The sequence below is a fragment of the Muntiacus reevesi genome, chromosome 3, assembly GCF_963930625.1.
Source record: "Muntiacus reevesi chromosome 3, mMunRee1.1, whole genome shotgun sequence".
In the NCBI taxonomy this organism is placed as follows: Eukaryota; Metazoa; Chordata; class Mammalia; order Artiodactyla; family Cervidae; genus Muntiacus; species Muntiacus reevesi.
This window is the reverse complement of record NC_089251.1, coordinates 104,156,934-104,175,784: the sequence shown is the minus strand read 5'-3', so window position 1 is coordinate 104,175,784 and position 18,851 is coordinate 104,156,934. Positions and strand designations below refer to the sequence as shown.

Below are 18,851 nucleotides of genomic sequence, written 5' to 3'. Positions count from 1 at the left end.
CAGTGGGGAGACCGAAGGGGCAGACTCCAAGGGGGTCACTCCAGGTCCCTGACCACAGGTGAATGGTGGGCAGGCCGCCTGTCTCCAGAGGGCTGGCCACAGGGAGGGAGTGGACTCCTTCCTTCCCTGGCCTCCGGGGACCCCAGGGCGAAGAAGGGACTGAGGGTGGGAGGCTCGGGGACCAGTGAGGGTTAGGCTGGGGACTTGGGCTGGGGCAAGTCGCCCCAGGGGCCCTAGTAAGCCTGGCCGGTTTCCACGGGCAGGAGTCCCAGCACAGCCGAGTGCTCCCCGAGCTTCATGCGACGCTGGGTGGACAGGCTCACGTTTTTGGCCAGGTAATCAACAGCAGCTGGGGAAAAAAAAGAGAGACTCCTAGAAATTGATGTTCTTTTTGCCTGTTAATTCAATCTGTCCCACACCTATTCATCCATCCATATATCCATCCATCCGTCCATTTATCAATTCACCCATCCGTCCTTCTCTGCATCTACCCATCTCTTCTTCCATCCAGCCATCCTCAACCATATCTTTATCCATCTATCTGTTGTTCATCCATTTCATCAAGCTGCCTGTTCACTTTTTATCTGTCTATCCACCTGTTCATCTACCCACCCACCTATCCATCAATTTCTTCATAAGACTCTTTCTCTCACTTCCTTTCCAAGCATTCAGCAAATATTTGCTTCCCACACTGTTTACCCAGCTCCCCTATGGGCTCTGTAGGAAAGTACATAGGGCATCCCATTGTCTAGTGAAGAACTGTCCCTTTCCCCAACACGCCTCTACCCATCCCTGTTCTGAGGCACGTCCAGCGAGTCCCCTGGTGTCCAGGTAGTAGTGAGGGCAAGGTCCTTCTGCTTTTCTGGACCCTAAGCCCAGCTCACGGCTGAGGCAGAGCAAGACCTCTCACTCAAAAATGAAGGGAGCTGAGGGGTCCATGCAGGAGGAAGGGCCAGGAGCCTGTAATGCAGGGAAATGAGACCTGCAGCCTTGCCAGTTCTGTCACCCAGAGGAGAGGGATGAGAGTCTGTGGGCGTATAATCACATGTGTGTGAACCATGGAAACAAGCATCTCCTTGGAGTGAGGGACACGAACAATACTTGCACGTGTCTGTGTGCACAGACACGGGTTAGGTGTGTGCACCCGCGTGAGGTGAACAGTGGGAACACACGCAACTGCACAGGTGAGTTCTACCTCAGCCAGGTTCACGCACCGGGCGTGTGCAGGCATGCCCACTTGTGTTCTGCGCCGACCCTCCTCACCATGCCTGCCTGGGGCTGCAGCAGAAACCATCCTGGACCAGACAATTTGCCTGGCATGTGACCGAGGCCCCTTGAGGCAGAGACAGGCTGCCTCCTAAGCCAGAATTTGCAGCTCTGGCCGATAATCCTACCTTTGAGGACCCCTCCGATCTGGCGGTGAGAGGAAGCTGGAGAGAGGGCTCCCCTCACGGTCCCCTGCCCACTGAGGGGCCCGGTAACACTCTCCATGCCTTCCCAAAGTTGGGGGGCCCCTGCCTGGGGTGGGTGGGTGGAGCTGGCAGGTGACGGCATGGCTGGAGGGCGAACAGGGGGCTGAGATGGGCTGTGTCAGTAACTGAGCTCCAGGGGGCCCTGCCGCCCGGGGCTCAGATGCCCTACATTCCAACTCTGCACCTGTCGGTGCTCGGTGCGTGACCCGGGGACACACCATCGCACCTTCCCAAGCATCGGTTCCCTTGTAGGATAATAACAGCACCTGGGCTGAGGGTTACTGTGATTAGATGAGAAAATTATACACAGTGTCAGTCAGCACCACGCCTGGTGCTGGCTGGCTGGATGAGGGCTCCTGGGCTGGGGTGCAGTGAACGGGCATGCCCCGTGATGGGGGAAAGAAGGACAGGGACAGTGAACCAGGCAACTCAGGCTCCCGACTACCTCCTGCTCACCTGGCTGTGGGCAAAACACTTTGTCTCTCCAGCCCTGCTTCCTTGTCTGTAAAATGGGGAGAACAAATTCCAGCTTCCTCAAGGGCGGTTTTAAGGACCAAATGAGACAACGTGCTTTAAGATGCCTGGCACAGGGGGATCCGGGCTCCGCTCCCTGGATTCCTGTAGGATATACGCATGCCCTGGGGCCTTACTGGAGGCCTGGCCTCCACGCCCCGCAGCTTCCCACGCTGAGCCCCCAGGTGTTGCCTCTAAGCTTACTCAGCCTCCAGGCTCCTAGTTGGTGGGGCAGAGTGGTGGTGGCCCACCTTACCCTTGCCTAGAGTCTGGCCCTTACTGTGGGTGAGGGTGAGAAAACCTCCCATCTCTGGTCTCAGGGGGACCTGGCAGCTGTGACCACACCATCTCTACTACTTGGGGTCTGTCTTATCTGGGTCCCAGGTCTCGCCCAAGAGGAGGCCACGTTGTCAGAGTGGTAACAGGAAGCGGGGGGCAGGGAAGAGTTAACATTTCCCCAGAGCTGGCTCTATGCCAGTCCCGCTGTAAGCACTTTACTTGCATCATCTCACTTAATTCCCCCAATACCTCTGTGAGGCTGGGATTATTACCATCCCCATTTCACGGATGACAAAACCAAGGCCCTGCCCTGAGAGGTTGCATAACTTGAAAGATCCCACGGTTCCTAAACTGTGGAGCCATAATTCAAATGCAGGCAGTCTGATGCTAGCTGCAAACCACCCCTGCCAGCCCACGCAGCAACCTCCTGCAGAATCATCCCTGGTCCCCACACAGCCTTCAGAATGTATGGAACACTCTACAACCCAAAGCCTGGAATGGCCCCATTCTCTACTCCAGGCAAGGCAAGGGACTTGTCTAAGGGTCAGCTCTTCCTGCAGGAGTGGCAGAAAGGTCTGGCTTCGAATAACGATGATGGGAACTGCTAAGTGCCAGGCATATCTCATCTAATTTTTTCGACAGCTCCATGCTTTAGGTTACAGTTGTTCCCATTTTACAGATGTGGAGACTGAGGCTCAGGAAGAGCCACTGGCCCAGAGGCACATGTGAGCCGGAGGAGCCTGAGTTCACGCTGCTTATGCCTCTGGCCACTCTGTCTCTTCCTCTCTGGTCTCTCCCTTTCACCGGCCATGGCCCTGCACGCTGCAGGTATTTCCCCAGGCCCTGTTGTCAAGACGAACAAGGAAACAGCAAGAAACACCAAACTTTACGGATGGCTCAGCTAGCTTCAAGGGCACCCGTCATCCCACAGAGGCAGCCTCTGCCCGGGGTGGGGCCGGGGTCCCTCGAGGGCAGGGCTGTGACACTTCCCATCACAGCCTGTCAGCGGCCCTTCCTGTCCCTCTGTCTCTCCGAGCCTCCCCTCCTCTGCCTCGTGCCCGAGTCTGGGCTCTCAACGTCTCAAATTAGATTAATCAGGAGTTGGCAGGAGAGGTGGTGGCGATGCCAACCAGTAAACAAACCTCAGCCGTCAGCGTCTCGTCAGCCGGCGGCCCCAGAGGAGGACCCTTCTAGACACAAATTCTTATTAGACTTGTCAGATCTATTAAAATTCTTTTCACACTTCTGCGTTCTATCAGCCCCATCATTAGTACGGCCCTGGCCTCTGGGAGCACCAGGGCCATATTAATCTACCGTGTGCCCTGTTCCTGCCCCCCTGCCCCCACTCCCTTTAGGGACGGGAAGAGACAGACAGATGGACGGATGACGGCAGGGAGCAGGGCAGGAGGGTGTGAAGTGTCCCTGGGAAGAGGAGAGGACCAAGGAGAGGAGGTGGACTCTCCTGCTTTAGGGTTTGGTCCACCTGACCCCAGGCACGCCTGACAGTGATGCTCTCCACGGTCAAAGGGGCGGCCCTGTGCGCCGGGAGAGGTACTGTTTGGTGGTCCCAGCCAACCTCTCTGGGATCCCCTTTCCTCATCTGCCCAGAGGGAATAACCCACACCCTGCACCGCGTGGCGGTGAGGATGGAGTGCCAGACCCACAGTAGATGCTCAAGGAACGATCACATCTCCGTTCTTTACACACACACATGTTGTAAAGTCATACCCTGAAGCCATTATAGACAGAGAATAGTGAATACACACAGAAATAAACCTCTGTCCTTGTACAGATACATGTGAACTTGTGAACAGGACTCCACACCCAGGGCTAGTGTGCGTCACTCCTCAACATCTTGCACAAGTTTGTGGTTTGACTCAAAGAGAACTAGGTTTGAAGTTAGGAGACTTCACGTTCTGTGTGACCATGGGGAGCGTTCCCAGCCCCTCTGAGCCTTAGCTTTGGTGTCTGTAACCAGAGGACAAATAACCTGGGGCTTTTGAGGATTACAGGAAACGAAGAACATGCACTTCACCCAGTGCCCCGTGGGCTAACTCACGCACAGGACAGGTGTGGGCAGATGGCAGCTGGCCCTGGGCATACACAGTGTGGCTTAGAGCATGAGGCTGTCACACATGGACTATGGTGAATTCAGCCGCCCGTGGATATGGGGAGGTGGGCAGTGGGAATCCCACGTGGCCCTGGGCTGTCCCAGGATGTCACAGCTGAGGGGGATGGTACCGTGGGAAAACATCAAGACAATGGAACCGAATCCCTGGGCCCCCATTTCACAGATGGCAAAACTGAGGCTCAGAGACACAGGTGACTTGCCCACATCAGGGTGGTGGAGGGGCAGGCTCTCCCTCAGTCCTCTCCTGGTGGAGCCTCTGTGGGCTGAGTGGAGGAGAGTGGGGTCTGAGCCCGGGTTCCCCTGGGGAAGGGCTGGAGGAGGTGGCCCAGGAGGAGCTCTGAGCAGCCCCTGGCAGAGCCAAGAGAGGCAGGGTGGGACTGGAGGGAGATGACTCGGGGGGAGCTGGAGGTTGGAAGGGTGAGGGGGTGGGGGTGAGGAGCAGGCAGGGAGGAAACCCGGCCAGCTCTTCCCCAGCGACGGGGAACAGAGCTCCCTTCTCGCCTCGCGGGCCCTTTTCCTTTTGATCCCCCCTCCCTCATGACCCCCATGCTGACTTTGGGGTTAATTTTATTTCCGAGTTGGGCAGGCGCCCCTGGAGTCGGGCACGGGCTCCGGGTGTGACTAACGCCCGCCCCGGGCCGGGGCCGCGGCTGCCGCTGGAGCCACACTGAACTCTTTATCAAGAGCATGTGTGCCCCGCTCCACGCCCGGGAATGCAGGCCGGGCCACGGGGTCATGCTGGCCCCTCTGCAGACACCACCGTGCCCGCGTGCGCACCCAGCTCTCAGACGTGCAGGCACACACACACACGGACACAGTTATACACACATCACGAGTTCACACCCAGAGGCACACCTGGATCCCAGTACGCACGCTCAAGCATATCCATACCTGTTTGTACACTGCACACACATGGACTCCAAATACACTCGCTCCAGCATACGTACACGGCAAACACATGTACACACATGTACGCACAGCCACACACATTCCGTATTCACACACAGGCACACACACACTCCACAGCGCAGGTCACGCACACAGGCGCCCCCCCCACACTGAGCCACACGAACACGTCTGAACACACATTTCCACACACATGCATATATGCTATGGCCACATACACTCACATGACCAAACGTGTACACGTGTTCACATACAAACCCACATGCAACCACACGCACACAATATGCTCACTTACACTCACACATTTAATCATCACGGGAACACATACACTGTGTCACTCACACATTCACGTATGCACATATATGCGTACTCACCGGGACACAAAACATGTGCACTAACACGGGTGTGGCAAAACACACACACACACACTGCCATGTACTCCTGACGTGTGCATTCGCGCTCACCTAGATACACGTACGTGAACACACGCATCCACGGGGAGGAAGCCACGAACACAGCTGGGAGGTGGAGGCCCGCACAGCTGGCCCGCATTTAGCCGTGGAGGCGCGGCTGTGTGAGGGGCGGGGTCAGGAGGCCAAGGTCGGGGGCCAGGCCGGGGCTGCGGAGGGGCAGCGAGGGCCCTCGCTGGGAGGTCACACCCTGTTGCCACACGCCCTTCTGATTAGTTTGACACCAGCAGGTGACGCCTTTGCCGGGGGCCGGGCAGGGGGCCGCGGGACCTCACCCCCACCCCGACCGGCGGGACGGGCTCGGCGGCCGCCCCGTCCACCTGGCAGCTGGGGGCGCCGGCCCGGCCTGAGGCCCGCAGTCTCTGCTCCAGACCAGAGGCCAAGAGCGTGGCGCTCGGGGCGGGCTAAGAGCCCGGCTCACAGTCTGGGGAAACCAAAGCTGGGGTGGGGGGTGGGGAGAGAACTTAAGACACAGTCCTGCCCTGTGGGGGGGCGGGAGAAGGAGAAAGGAGCAGGGTCTGTGCCCTGGCTCCCCAGCACTCGGCACGTGCCTGGTGCAAGCGGGGAGCTGCATGTCACCTTCCGATCTGATTTTCTCTTAGATTTAAACCTGTAATTTGCTTTAATTTAGTGGTTGGGACGATCCCTTGGAGGAGGCAATGGCTACCCACTCCAGTATTCCTGCCTGGAGAATTCCACGGACAGATGAGCCTGGCGGGCCACCGTCCCTGAGTCTCAAAGACTCGGACACGACTGAGCGACTATCATGATCACATTCACAGTGACTGAGAAATTTTTCAAAGTATTTGGAACAACTTGAGTGTGTAAACCTTCTTCCTCCAGTTGTAAATTTCACGAAACAAAGGCAGACCGAGTTTTTCCAGTGAAAACTTAGTAACTGAAGGAAAACGGTCTGGATTTCAAAAAGAGTCTATGAAGAAAAGAATGTAAAAAAGTCTTACTCATCATGTCATGTGGATTACATATCGAAATAATCGTCTTTTAGATATACTGGGTTACATAAGAAATGTTAGTAGAACTCATTCCACTTGTAAAAGGTGGCTAGGAGGAAATTTAATGATACTGGAGGCTCGTATGACATTTCTGCGGGACAGCGAGGCTCCGAGCCAAGAGGAGCGTGAGTGCATGGGTCCGGGGCTGTATCATCTCAGGACGGCAGTTCTGCTTTTCTGGGCGTCAGTTTCCTCACCTGTGAAATGGGCGCCCCCACCCAACACCACCTCACAGTTCTCTACAAGTAAGTGGGAGGCCCTTGTGGGGGGGGCGTCGGGACAGGGAGGGGAGGGGCGGCCCGGGGCGGCAGGCACTCACTCTGGCCGTACTGGCCGTACTGGTAGCCGGCCACGGGGTCCACGCTGTAGCCGGTGGTGCTGTAGGTGGGCGGGCAGTAGGACTGGGAGGTGGGCAGGCTGTCTCCCGGCTTGATGGAGTCTGCCCGCTGGCTGCAGCTGGCCGAGATGGAGGTGGCGGAGTCCAGGCCGCCATGCAGCGGCGAGATGGAGAAGTCGGCCTGCGGCTGCGGTGGCACTGCACTGGGGTTGCTCAGGATGCTCATCACCTGCGGGGAGAGCGTCAGGGCAGGGCGGGCGGGCCCCAGGGCGGACCCTGCAGGGGCCAGCAGGGTGCAGGGGCGATGCCGGGCTGGCCTTGGACAGACCTTCGCTGGAGTCTCTCCCTTGAGGCCCCTGCAGCCTTGAGATCCTCCGTGTACCTGGCTTACTTGCCTTTGTGGGGAAGACGGTTAGGGGTGTGTCCGGTTAAATGCCGGCCCAGGGAGCATCCCTGCATTGAGAGCTCTGGGGGCAGGGCAGGCCCCACTCCCCTCTCTGTTCCCGGCCCGAGGGGCACCCTGTGCTTGTCCGCTGAATGAATGAATACATATATGAATGAATGAATGGACCAGCTAATTATGTCTCTTCCATCAGACAGGGAGCTCCCCTAGGAACTGCGTCTCCCCCGTAGACCGGGATGCCCCCATCTTCCGACACAAAGGTTAGAGAGTCTGGATCTGTCCAGCATCGCCCCCCAGTCCTGTGCTAGGCCGACTACACTCTCAGCTTTGAACATCTGCGCCTACACGGCCAGTGGTTCCAAGTGCTTTCACAGGTGTCTGTGACATGGGCATGACGGAGGGCACTTGGGTGGCTCGGGGGTCCAGCTCTTGGAGAGAGGGTAGTAAAGGTGGCTGGGGAGGAGAGGGCAGGGGCCCGGAGTGACCTGGCCAATCCAGAGGCGAGCAGGGGGAGCGGAGGGAGAAGCAGTCTTTCTGGACCTGACCTGCCAGGCTGGGACCCCAGTGATCTCCTGGTAACGCCACCTTTTATGGGAGGGAGGGGCCCAGGCGAGGCCCGCCCTGCTGACAGCCTGCTCTGCATGGAGCCGAAGGGCCTCGCTGCCGCCCAGGCTGGGCACACGGTGGGCTCTCTGATGACCCCACCCGACCCCTGGGGAGAAAGCGGACTTTGCGCGTTGGAACGGTGAACTTTTGGCGGATGGGACACCTGGCGAAAACTTTGACCTTCCCGGGTCTGACTCATCCCTGCTCCAGGTGCGAGGCATCACCCAGACAGAGGGCACCGATGTGGAATCCTCAGGCCAGGGCCAGATCCTGAGCTCCTCCACGTGCTAACCCTTAGCCCCTACGACCACCTCTATCCTCAGAGTGTGGCTGGGAGGCCGAGATAGGCTCTGCACGTGGGACGTGCTCAGCCATCAGCGGCCCCAGATCCTCTAATCCTCCTCATCTTTCCCTCCTCTAGCAACGGACGCAGTGTGACTCTCCAGTGTAGAGTCCCCCAGAGACGTGTGGGGCGGAGTCATGATACCCATTTCTCAGATGTGGAAACCGAGGCCCACCCAGAGCCGCGTCTTCCCCAGATCTCACAGCGGGTGTGCCAGGCCTGACCCCTCTAGCCTGACGATGTCAAGTCTGACTCTCGAGGAAGGGTTTTAGACATGTGGCCACGGTAGAGGTTCTCACTCCAGATGTGGGTCCCCTGGGGGTGTGGGGTGGGGTCCCAGACCCCCGGGGGGCCTGGCTCCTCAAGAATGCCATGAGCACAGCCTCGCCTGACTCTCCCGGCAATGCACCCAGCACGGGCCTCCCAGCCTTGGGCGTCACCCCTCCTCTGTCCTTTCTTTCCTCACCCCACCCCCAGAGCCAAAGTCAAGGACACAAGGTCTACTGTGGCTGGACTTTGTCTCCACCACAGCTGGTGAGGCTTGGGTGGGATTTTGCAGGATATCAACCCAATGAGATGCAAAAACACAGGTGGAGCTGGGTCTGTTGTTTCCTGACTGTTGCACTGGGGTCCTGGGCCTGAGGAATTTGCTGGGTGTGTGTGTTGGGCGGTCTGGGGGCACACTCAGGAATCTAACACTGCTCTGGGGTGAGGAGACCCGATTCTCTTCCAGGTTGCCTGTCAGTTTCCCAATCTAGATCTCGCTTCCATCTAAATAAAGAAAATCACCCTCCCTCCCACTGCCTACGCCGTATAAGCACAAACACTGCTCCTCCTTCAAGGAGCCCTGGCCCCAAGAACAAACTTAGAGGCTCAGGGAAAACATACAGGTCCCATTTCCCCTTCTTTGAAAGGATCGTTGTGGGGTGGGAAGCCTCTTGTGAGGGTCTGTCAGTTCTGATGAGCCTCTGGTATAATCCTTCTCTTTACATATCACCAAGATGCCAGGCCCAGCAAGGATGGGATGGAGGAGACAAGTGGGGAGGTATTTGGGGAGAGAAGAAGGATGCTTTGGAGGACAGGCTGGGAGGTGTGCATAGATCCATAGTCACCCTGCAAAGCAGAGATCTGCAGACAACCGCCCCAACAAATCTGACTACATTGCTCAAGAATTATCTCTGGCTCTTTGGTACCTCCCAGATGAACAGGGCAAAGCTTCGTGTGACTGGACCTCCACCTCCACGTCCCAACTCCCCGCACTCTTTCCTACCTTGCACTTTATGTCCCGGCTGTCCCAAACCAGAGAGTGTTTCCTGAAGACATCCTTCCTTCCTTCATTCACTTATTCATTCATAAGACACTTCACAGGGTGTTACTATATGCCAAGCTAGACACAGGGCTCAGCTCTGAGCTCTTTGAGGGCAGAATGGAACTGTGTTTCGTCCGTCATTGCAGCTCCCGTGTCTACGCTGTACCTCCTACAAACTATAAGCTCGGAAAATCCTGTCAAATACATGCATGTTCACTTAACAAATATTTATTGAGCACCTAATATGTGGAAGATGCTGCACCAGGCACTGAAACACAGTAATGAAGAGTAAAGCTCCATGACCTCCAGGAGCTGCCAGTCAAACGCAGGAAGATGAAAACAAACAATATAATTTCCAATACCGATCAGTGCTAAGGAAGAAAGACAAAGAATGTGGAGTAGTCAGGGAAGATGTCGCTAGCAAGACCAGAAAAAATCAGGCAGGGGAAGACAGAAGAGAGTGTTGTCCAGGCAGAAGAGCCAGCAAGTGCAAAGGCTGGAACACGCCTAGCAGGTCTGAGACACAGCAAGAAGGTCAATGCTAACCTTCCTGGAATGCTTTGTGAGAAGGGGTTCGTGTGGTGCCCAGGGGGCTTGGACCCTGCGCCATTAACAGACAGCTCAGAATCCGCTCAGGCCCAGGGAGCTTGCTCTGTAATGGGATTTGCCCTGCAATATCAAATCAGGTCCACATCTGGGCTGGGTGTCAGTGGCGGGTGTGGAGCATCTGCTTGCTCTCTCCCAGGGTGCCCGGAAGTCTGGGGATCAGAGGGCTTCGTTGCGTCCAGCCTCCCGTCTCAAGGCATGACCACTTCCAAGATGATGGGGTCAGACCCCTCCAAAGAGAGGTGGAGCTGTTTTACCCTCATTCTGCAGATGGGGAAATCAAGGCACAGGGAATGTGAAAAGGAGTGCCCAAGATTGCACCGCCAGGAAGTGGCAGAGCTGGGACTTGAACCTGTGTCTCCTCACCCCGCGCTGTGATCTCTCCCCACGGCAAGCTCAGCCGGAGAGCATGGGGAGAGAGGCCCGTGGCAGCCCCGCAGGCCCACATGGCCCCCGCCAGCCTCAGGAAGGCCCATGGACCTCTGCGGATGCCCCTTCACCCCAGGAAGCAGGAAGCGTTGGCCCACAGTTAGGGGCCCAGCCAGAGGTCTGGGGCCTGCAAACTTTTGAACTTGAGGAAGTCCTGATCTGATGCGGTAATTGCCCCCCTCAAGAATGCTAAGGCCTCTCCCCCAGTGGGTTTTACTTTTTTCCCAGTGACCTTGCTTTCACTAATGTATTACTTCTTGGTACCTTACCGTTACTAACTCAAAATCAATACCGACCTCCACATCTGTAAGGTTTTATCTGAAGGCAGATCTCTGGGCTGTCCGTCAGGCTGAGTGACAGCCATCCCTTCCTCCCACCCCCCCGAACCCCCCTTCGGCTCCCCCTGCTCTAAATCAGTCCCAGCCTCCACCAGACTGAATCAACGAGGGGCCGGCCTCACCTCCCCGCGCCCCCACCTTCCGCCCGCTGGGGAGAGGCTTGTAGGTTTTGGGGGGTGGGGGCCACGGGAACCCAGCAGCAGCCCCCCTTCCACATCCTCTGCTCACCGCCCCCTCCCCGGGGACCTGCCGGCACTCCCCTACTTTAAAAGAAGGGGATGGGAAAATGTAATTAATTCCCTCCGTTCCTGAGCTGGCCCCGAGGGCCTGGGACCGGGGAGGCTGAGCTGTGAGATCTGCACCCTCTGTGATAACCGAACGTGGCTTTGGGAGCGAGGCTGCAATTAGAAGGGCGATCGCCATCGTGGGCGCTCCGTGGCCCGGCTCGGGGTGGGCGAGTGGGGGTTGTGGCAGGATGGAGGCAGGCAGGGAGGGGCAGGCGCCGAGGTGCGTGTGGGCAGGACGGCGGACCTGGAGGTGAAACTGGGGCTGGAATGATGCCAAGGACCACAGGACCAGCAACCAGGCGGTAGGTCGAGAGCCCCACCTCATCCACGCCAGAAGGAGACCCTGTGGCCTGAGGCCCTGGCGGATAGCAGTTTCATCGAGGGCACTTGGCCATGCAGGGCTCTGAGGGGTCTCCCTGCAGCACTGGGAGGCCAGGATGTCTGCATGAGCATCCACGCTCTATTGCTGACTGGTTCTGACCCTGGGCAATTTCTATAACCTTCCGTACCTCAGTTTTCTCATCTGTATAATGGGAATGATAATAACTGTCACTACCTAATGGGTTTTTGGAAGGATTAAATGGGTAAACGCACATAGGATGCTTCAGTCAGTGCCTGGCACATTACTGATTCTTGGTAAATGCAAGCTGATCCCCACCTCTCCCTCTCTCCACAACTTCCAACTGGATTACTTGTGCCGTGGCTTGAGAGAGGGCAGATCCAGGAACTCCTCACCATCAGGGACCCTGTCTTTTCCCTCTCTTCTGCCTCATGGCACACAGCAGACAGTGGGTGCTTTCTGAAAGAAGCGTCACTCTGCTTGCACTCTGGAAAGGAGCAAGATGGGCCACAAGGAAAGGTCACACCTGCTCCGGGGGATGGTCTGGAGGGGCAGTTCATGGCCTGCCTTGGTCCCCGAGGGTCCTTGGACCTGCTCACTTGTAGACAGTGACAGCGAATCTCAAAGTCCTAATGGAGAACCAGCAAGGTCCAGAACTCACGTACCTGCACAACACACACACCATTCACAGGGACACACACCTGAATCCCAGAAGGTGGGGCAGCTCAAGATGCCTCTTCTCCAGACTGCCAAAAAGCCATTCATCAAAACCCCAATAAACCGCCATGATAAACCTCACGTACGCCCTTCTACCTTTCTTAAACTCACCAGTGCACTTGTACACACACGCACGCATGTAGATGCACCCAAATACATACTGGAAAGCTGGGAGGCACCCTGGAGACTGGCCACAGCTTCAGAGGTGGGGAAGCTGAGGCTCACACAGGCTCAGCGGCTTGCACTCAGGCAGTGTCACCTCCAACGAGAGGCAGTGTAGCCGGTCCCAGGACCCATGACAGTCACCCTGGGCTCCAGTTTGGTCCTAAAAGGACCAGCTGTCTTGGCGCACTGAACACATTTGTCTCCAAGTCCCAGAGCCGGCTACACCTCTACCTGGCCTACCCTCTCACTAACTCATCCCTCTGACTTCCGCAAGTTCTGGGAGGGGCGTGTTTGGGGGCAGCCTCTTCCTCTGGTCGAGGAGAGAAGGTGAGGGCACAGCTTGCCAGGGACGCAATGCAGTTTCCGTCTGCATGACATGAAGGCTGTCTCTTGGGGCCCCAAACCACCCCAGGCTGGGGCTGAGGTGGTGAAGCCCAGCTCACGACCTGCCCTGGTCCCGCAGGGCCCCGAGTCCATCCCCGTGCCCCGCTAAACCCCACAGGGGCAGGCTACACACCGGGGAACAGGCACAGGGTGGCCCCACGAGGGCTTGTCTGTTGAGATAGCTGCTTCTCCCCCTTGGCCGCCCGGTGCCATCGCCTGCAGAGTCTTCTAAAACGACGATGCCAGCACCCCGTCCCTTAGAGTTACGGCTCCCAACCTCTTCGGCACCAGGGACCAGTTGTATGGGAGACAATTTTCCCACACTCCAGGAAAAGGGGATGGCTTCAGGATGATTTAAGCACGTTTACATTTACTGTGCACTTTATTTCTAATCCAATGCCTCCACTGATCTGACAGGAGGTACCGGTCCGCAGCCCAGAGATTGGGGACCCCTGCCTCAGAGATGCTGAATAGTTGACCCGAGGATCTGGGAATCAAGATTTTTAAAAGTTCATTCCCCAGGTGGTTCTGATGCTGCCAAGTTTGAGAATCACGGCTCTCAGATCGTCACTATTATTGCTACACACACAATATGACTACACATCCACACTCACGTGAGTGAAATCACCGGCTCGCACACAGAACACACACAGACACTCACACTGAGATATGCAGAGCATTACACGGATGGACCAACACGGACACAGAGGGGGACACACGTGAACACCTGCCGGCCCCCACGCCGTCCACACACTGCACAGATGCGCACGTGCACACAGAGGCAGCCTCTCAGCTCCATAACCGCCAGCTCACTGACGCAAGCTTCCGTGCCTACATCCACCCCCGCCACCCACCCCGCCCCCGTCACCCCCGACGGCTGCCTAGACACACATCACACAGACGCACCCGCCCGTCCGTCCGGCCGCCTGTCCCCAGCTCCATGCTGGGATTAGTGCAAGCGAGAAATCACCCGCCCAGGCAGCCGCCCCCCGCCGCTGCCCCTCTCCCCGCTCAGTTCTCAGCTAAGAGGATCGGGGCCCCTCCCCGCTCCCTGCCCCCTGTGGCCAGCGGTAATGGGCTTCGGGTGCTGACTTTGAGCTTCCAAACAAGATTTCCCGCAGGTCCCCCTGTCCCCGCCTTCCATCTCTCTGCTTTATGGCCCAAGCCCGCCCCCCTGCACCAGCCACAACTCACACCAGCAGCTCCCCCGCAACCAGGAGAGCTGGCACCCCGCAAGTGCCTCTCCCCTGCCCCGACGCTGGTTCCCCTCTCACTGTCCCCACCCAGCCTCCAGGGAGGCCCTTCTCTTGCATAAGCACAGAACGCTTCAGTTCCCAAAGCCACCTCCCTCTAGGCCTCGTAACTATTCTATGAAACTGTGAGCCCCCATTCTCAGATGAGGAAGCTGAGGCTCAGGAGGGTCTCAACCAGAGTAACCTGGGGGACGAGTGACCGCACAGGGGCAAGAACGCTTGACCCCTGACATCTAGTCCAGTGCTCTAGCCCTGCACTGGCTGTGGTTGTCATTTACCGTAGATGATTCTGGGTCATTCTTAACTCAGAGTGTGTGTCTGTGTCTGTGTGTGTGTATTATACGGGCCCACATGGGGATACTGCATGTTTGAGAGTACTGTGGGAGTGCACATACGCATGCTCACGTGAAAGTACTGTGTGTATGTGTATCTGAATCTTCTATGTGTGTCTGTGAGTCCATGGGCACCTATGTGCGGGTGTTCAGCGGGCATGTGTGAGTGTTGTGCATGCACACACGTGTCCCCATGACAGTGCGTGCAGAAGGAGTTCTGTGTGTGTTTGTGGGCTCATGTGAGTGTCGTGTGAGAGTACTGTGTGTGCACGTGTGTGAGCAGCACGAGTGAGTCACGTGTGAGTGTTCCTGTGGATGCTGCCCGCGTGTCTGGGCATATGTCCAGCCTGCCCCCGTAGGTGACCTCTCCGAGGGCGCACGCTGGGGCCTGGAGGCCTCAGAGGCTCACAGCACGCTCAGGAGAACGCCGGGCCCTGGACCGCCACCTCTGGCCCCGCTCCCAAAGCCCGCCGGCTTCTCGCTCCCCTCCGCGGGGTAGCTCAACATGAGTGAAACTCGCTCAGTCCGTCTGACCCTTTGCGACCCCATTGACTGTCCACGGGAGTCTCCAGGCCAAAGTACTGGAGTGGGGAGTCTATCCCTTCTCCAGGGGATCTTCCCGACCCAGGGATAGAACCGGGGTGTCCTGCATTGCAGGCGGATTCTTTACCAATTGAGCTATCAGGGAAGCCCAGGTCAACACAGGGGACCCGAAAAGACTCAGGAGTCAGGTTCTGTGTGATTGGAGAGGAAAGCAGGGAGGGTAATTTCTGCAGAGGGAGGACTCAGCCCAGGCCTCCTGGTGTGTGGAGGGGGACACGCAGACAGGGGAAGCCAAACAAGGGCCTCTCTGAGAGAGGACTTTCAGCCCGACTGGGGTCCCCCTTCCTGCCCTGGCCGCAGAGTGACCTTGACCCTGGGTCTGACCAAGCGCTTCTGGAGGCACACGGCTGTCCTGTTCCCACGGCCCATCACACAGCGGGGTCCAACCAGTGCTTACGCATGCGTGTGTGTGAGTCCGTGGGCGCGTAGAGTGTGGGTGTTCTGTGAGTGTGTGTGAGTGCCGTGCGTGTGCACACACGTACCCATGAGAGTGCGTGTGCGTGTGAGTTCTGTGCGTGGGCTTGCGAGCTCGCGTGAGTGCCATGTGGGAGTCCTATGTGTGCAAATGTGTGTGAGCGTGAATTCACACCCGTGAATGTGTGAGTGACGTATCTTTTTATCCCCAGCACAAGGCCTGGCATAGACTGAATGGATGAAAAGAAAGAGAAGGTTCCTCCCCTGCCCTCAGCTCTGTGGGTGTCAGAGCCCCCTCTTCACCTCAGGGGTCCTGCAGGCTTAGCTGAAGGCTGTCTAGAAATGGGGGCTGCATAGAAAATGGGGGCACACATTGAAAGTGGGGGTACACATAGAAACGGGGTGCATATAGAAAATGGGGGTGCACGAAGAAAATGGCTGGGGTGCACAGAGTGCCTTCCCACTCATTGTCCAAGAAGCTAAGGTTCTCTCTCTCTCTCTTACACACACATTTCCAATGTCTGGTCAATAAGATGTCAAACTCTGTATCTCTGGAAACATCTAGCAATACCGGTGGGGCGGGGGCGGCTAGGGCGTCCCCCTCCCTTGGTGGACCCGGGTTGACCCCAGCCTGAAGGCGCTCGGTGCTAGGATGGGTACGGGGGCCCCGGGCTGTGGTTCCTGGGCCCTGGCGGGTGCTGGAGCCAAGCGGGTGCGGAGGGTTCAGACACTGTCTCCGATGGTGCGATAATGGGGGGCCGGATTAGCGCAAGTCCGCTCGGAGCAGCGGCAGGGTTGGAGAAGGAAGGGGCCGATCGCCGGGAAAGATATGACTATTTAAAGATAATGATTGCATAAATTTAATTAGCACACTTTCACGCGGCAAATGGCCGTTTTGTAATTAATGTATCTGGCCTTACTAAGCATGAAAGATGCCATCTCCTCCCCCTCCCCTCCCGCTCCCCTCCTCCGCGGCCCTAATGAAAGACAGAGAGCAAGTGACAGAAGCAGTTTGTCAGCGGCTCCAGGTGTCGGGGCCTAATTGGCTGAGCTGGGGGGCGGGGGGCAGCCGGGAGGGCCGAGGGGGAGGGGAGAGGAGGTGGGGGACAGGGAGGCTTGGGCTCTCCGCGCCCCGGCGGCGTGGGGGAGCTCCCCCTCAGTAATTACCCGAGACTGGACGCAGATTGGCCATGGCAGGGAGTGAGTGGTGGCAGGGAGGCCTCGTTAGAGCCTGGGCAGACAAGCTGGCTCGTATCACAATGCGTTAGGGACTCGCCGCCCTGACAGCTCAGGTCCTGCCGGCCCTCGGAGGAGCAACGCCCCGTCCGTGCAGGGAAGGAAGAGGAGCCGACCTCAACTTTCTCTTCTAGTAAAGCAGCCCCTCTGACCCAGAGGCTCACAAGGAAACCTGATCCAACCTTTCCGCTCTTAAGCACCTACTGTGTGCTGTGCACCTACTATGGGTGCGGGCAGCACCGCCATTCACTCCTTGGCACAGCTGTCCGAATGATGTGATTCTAGTCTTTGCAGAACTGGAATGCATTTCACCATCCACAGCAGCGTGCTATGCCTGCGGCAGCCAGAATGCACTTCATGCCAAGTGTTTGTTGAGGCCTTCTGAGAAGAAAAAGGAAGGGCCAGCCTCAAATCGTCTTCTTGTTGCTGAGTTGCTACGTCATATTTGACTCTTTGCGACCCCGTGGACTGTGTAGCCTGGGGCTCCTCTGTCCATGGGATTTCCCAGGCAAAAATATTGGAATGGGTTGCCATTTCCTCCTCCAGAGGGTCTTCTGGACTCAGGGACCGAACCTGTGTCTTTTGCGTTAGCAGGCAGATTTTTTAGCACTGAGCCACCAAGGACACCTGATCAAATCATCTCAGGTTCAGTGAAGGGTGGCTATTGGCTCCTCCATGTTACAGATCAGGAAACTGAGGCTCGGGGAAACTAAAAATCTCGTCCAAGTCTGTACAGTTGGGAAGTGGTGGGCTGGGATTTGAACTCGGAATTCTTTCTAGTATTTTCCTCCTGCAGGGCCAGCTCAGTATCTCTCCCACGGTACCACGCTTTGCAGGCTGCCTAAGATGCTTGCCTGGTCCCACGGGAAGCCTCTTTGTTAGAGGGGTAGAGCAGTCAATTGCAGCAATGTCCCCAAAGTTACAGCTGCCTGGTTTTCTTGCCGGGGGAGCAGCTGATGGGGTGGAGAGGGTGTCAGTGGCCCTGACTGACCCTCGGTGGCTATGTGCGCCCACCTCTCTGACAACGACTCTCCACCCGCTTCACCAGCTGCCCTCTGCCAGCCTCTACCACCAGCCCCTGCCCGGTTTTCTTGGAGGAGGGCAGGGCAGAGAGGCCTTGAGTCAGCCTCATCTGGGTGGAGCAGGGCCCAGCCAGCCCTCTCCCGGACCAAATTCAATTTCGAAGCTTAATGAGTTTGCAGAGGAGCCGGGTGAGCTCACGGCCGCCACTCCTTGCCGGCTGGGTGGTTCCCGGCCGGGCCACCGAGCGCGCAGCGGCCCAAGCGGGGAGAGCCCTGGGCTCCGTTGAGAGTGGCGGGGGCACTGAGCGAGTGAAAAATGTCAGAGCAAATTGCTCTTGACAGCGTTAATATCTGCACCTCATAGCAATAATTACATGTAAATAAATAGCAAAATCACACTCAGCTGGAGGCAGCTTGGGGAGGACGGGCGCTGCAAAGGACCAGCTGGGGACCCTGGTCGCTCTGCTCCATCCTTTTCTTCCCTTCTGAGAAGTCTCTGCTCCCCGCCCCCCTCCAACCAGACTGCGCTGCAGCACGGAGCAGAGACCGCAAGATCCTGGCCACCGCCATGCTAAAAACGGAAGGGGAAAGAAAACATTTGCGTCCCCCCACATTCTCATCCACCTGGGGGACAGCTGGGCCAAGCGTCCTCCCAGCCTCTTTCCCTCCTCGCCCTCTGAACATACATTCTGTCTCCTGGTCTCTCTAGAGAGACGCCGCTGAAATCCACATCTCGCTCCAACCTCTCTCCTGGGCAATGCCCGCCTCCTCCACCCCCAGCCTTGACCTCCACGCAGACCCAAGTCCTCCTTCTGCGCGCCCTGTATCTGCTGGGGTTACATCAGCCTCTTGGTCACCCAGACGCCACGCGTCCAGTCCTCTTTGCCTCTCTCTCCCAGCCTCGACATCCACGATGCTGCGTGGCATCACGTACCATGCCGAG

The 18,851-nt window shown here is 57.4% G+C and overlaps 1 protein-coding gene across 2 annotated transcripts in view; it reads right to left on the bottom strand.

The window, feature by feature from the left end:
• Window positions 1–233: 233 nt before the first annotated feature.
• Window positions 234–18,851, bottom strand: part of PAX7 (paired box 7) — a 102,416-nt gene continuing 83,798 nt past the window's right edge. For both annotated transcript variants that reach the window (XM_065927482.1, XM_065927483.1), the window contains exons 8-9: window positions 7,104–7,350; window positions 234–349 (exon numbers count right to left, since the gene is read on the bottom strand). In XM_065927482.1, coding sequence (XP_065783554.1) covers window positions 234–349; window positions 7,104–7,350 — 363 coding nt within the window. The remainder of the gene's footprint in view (window positions 350–7,103; window positions 7,351–18,851) is intronic.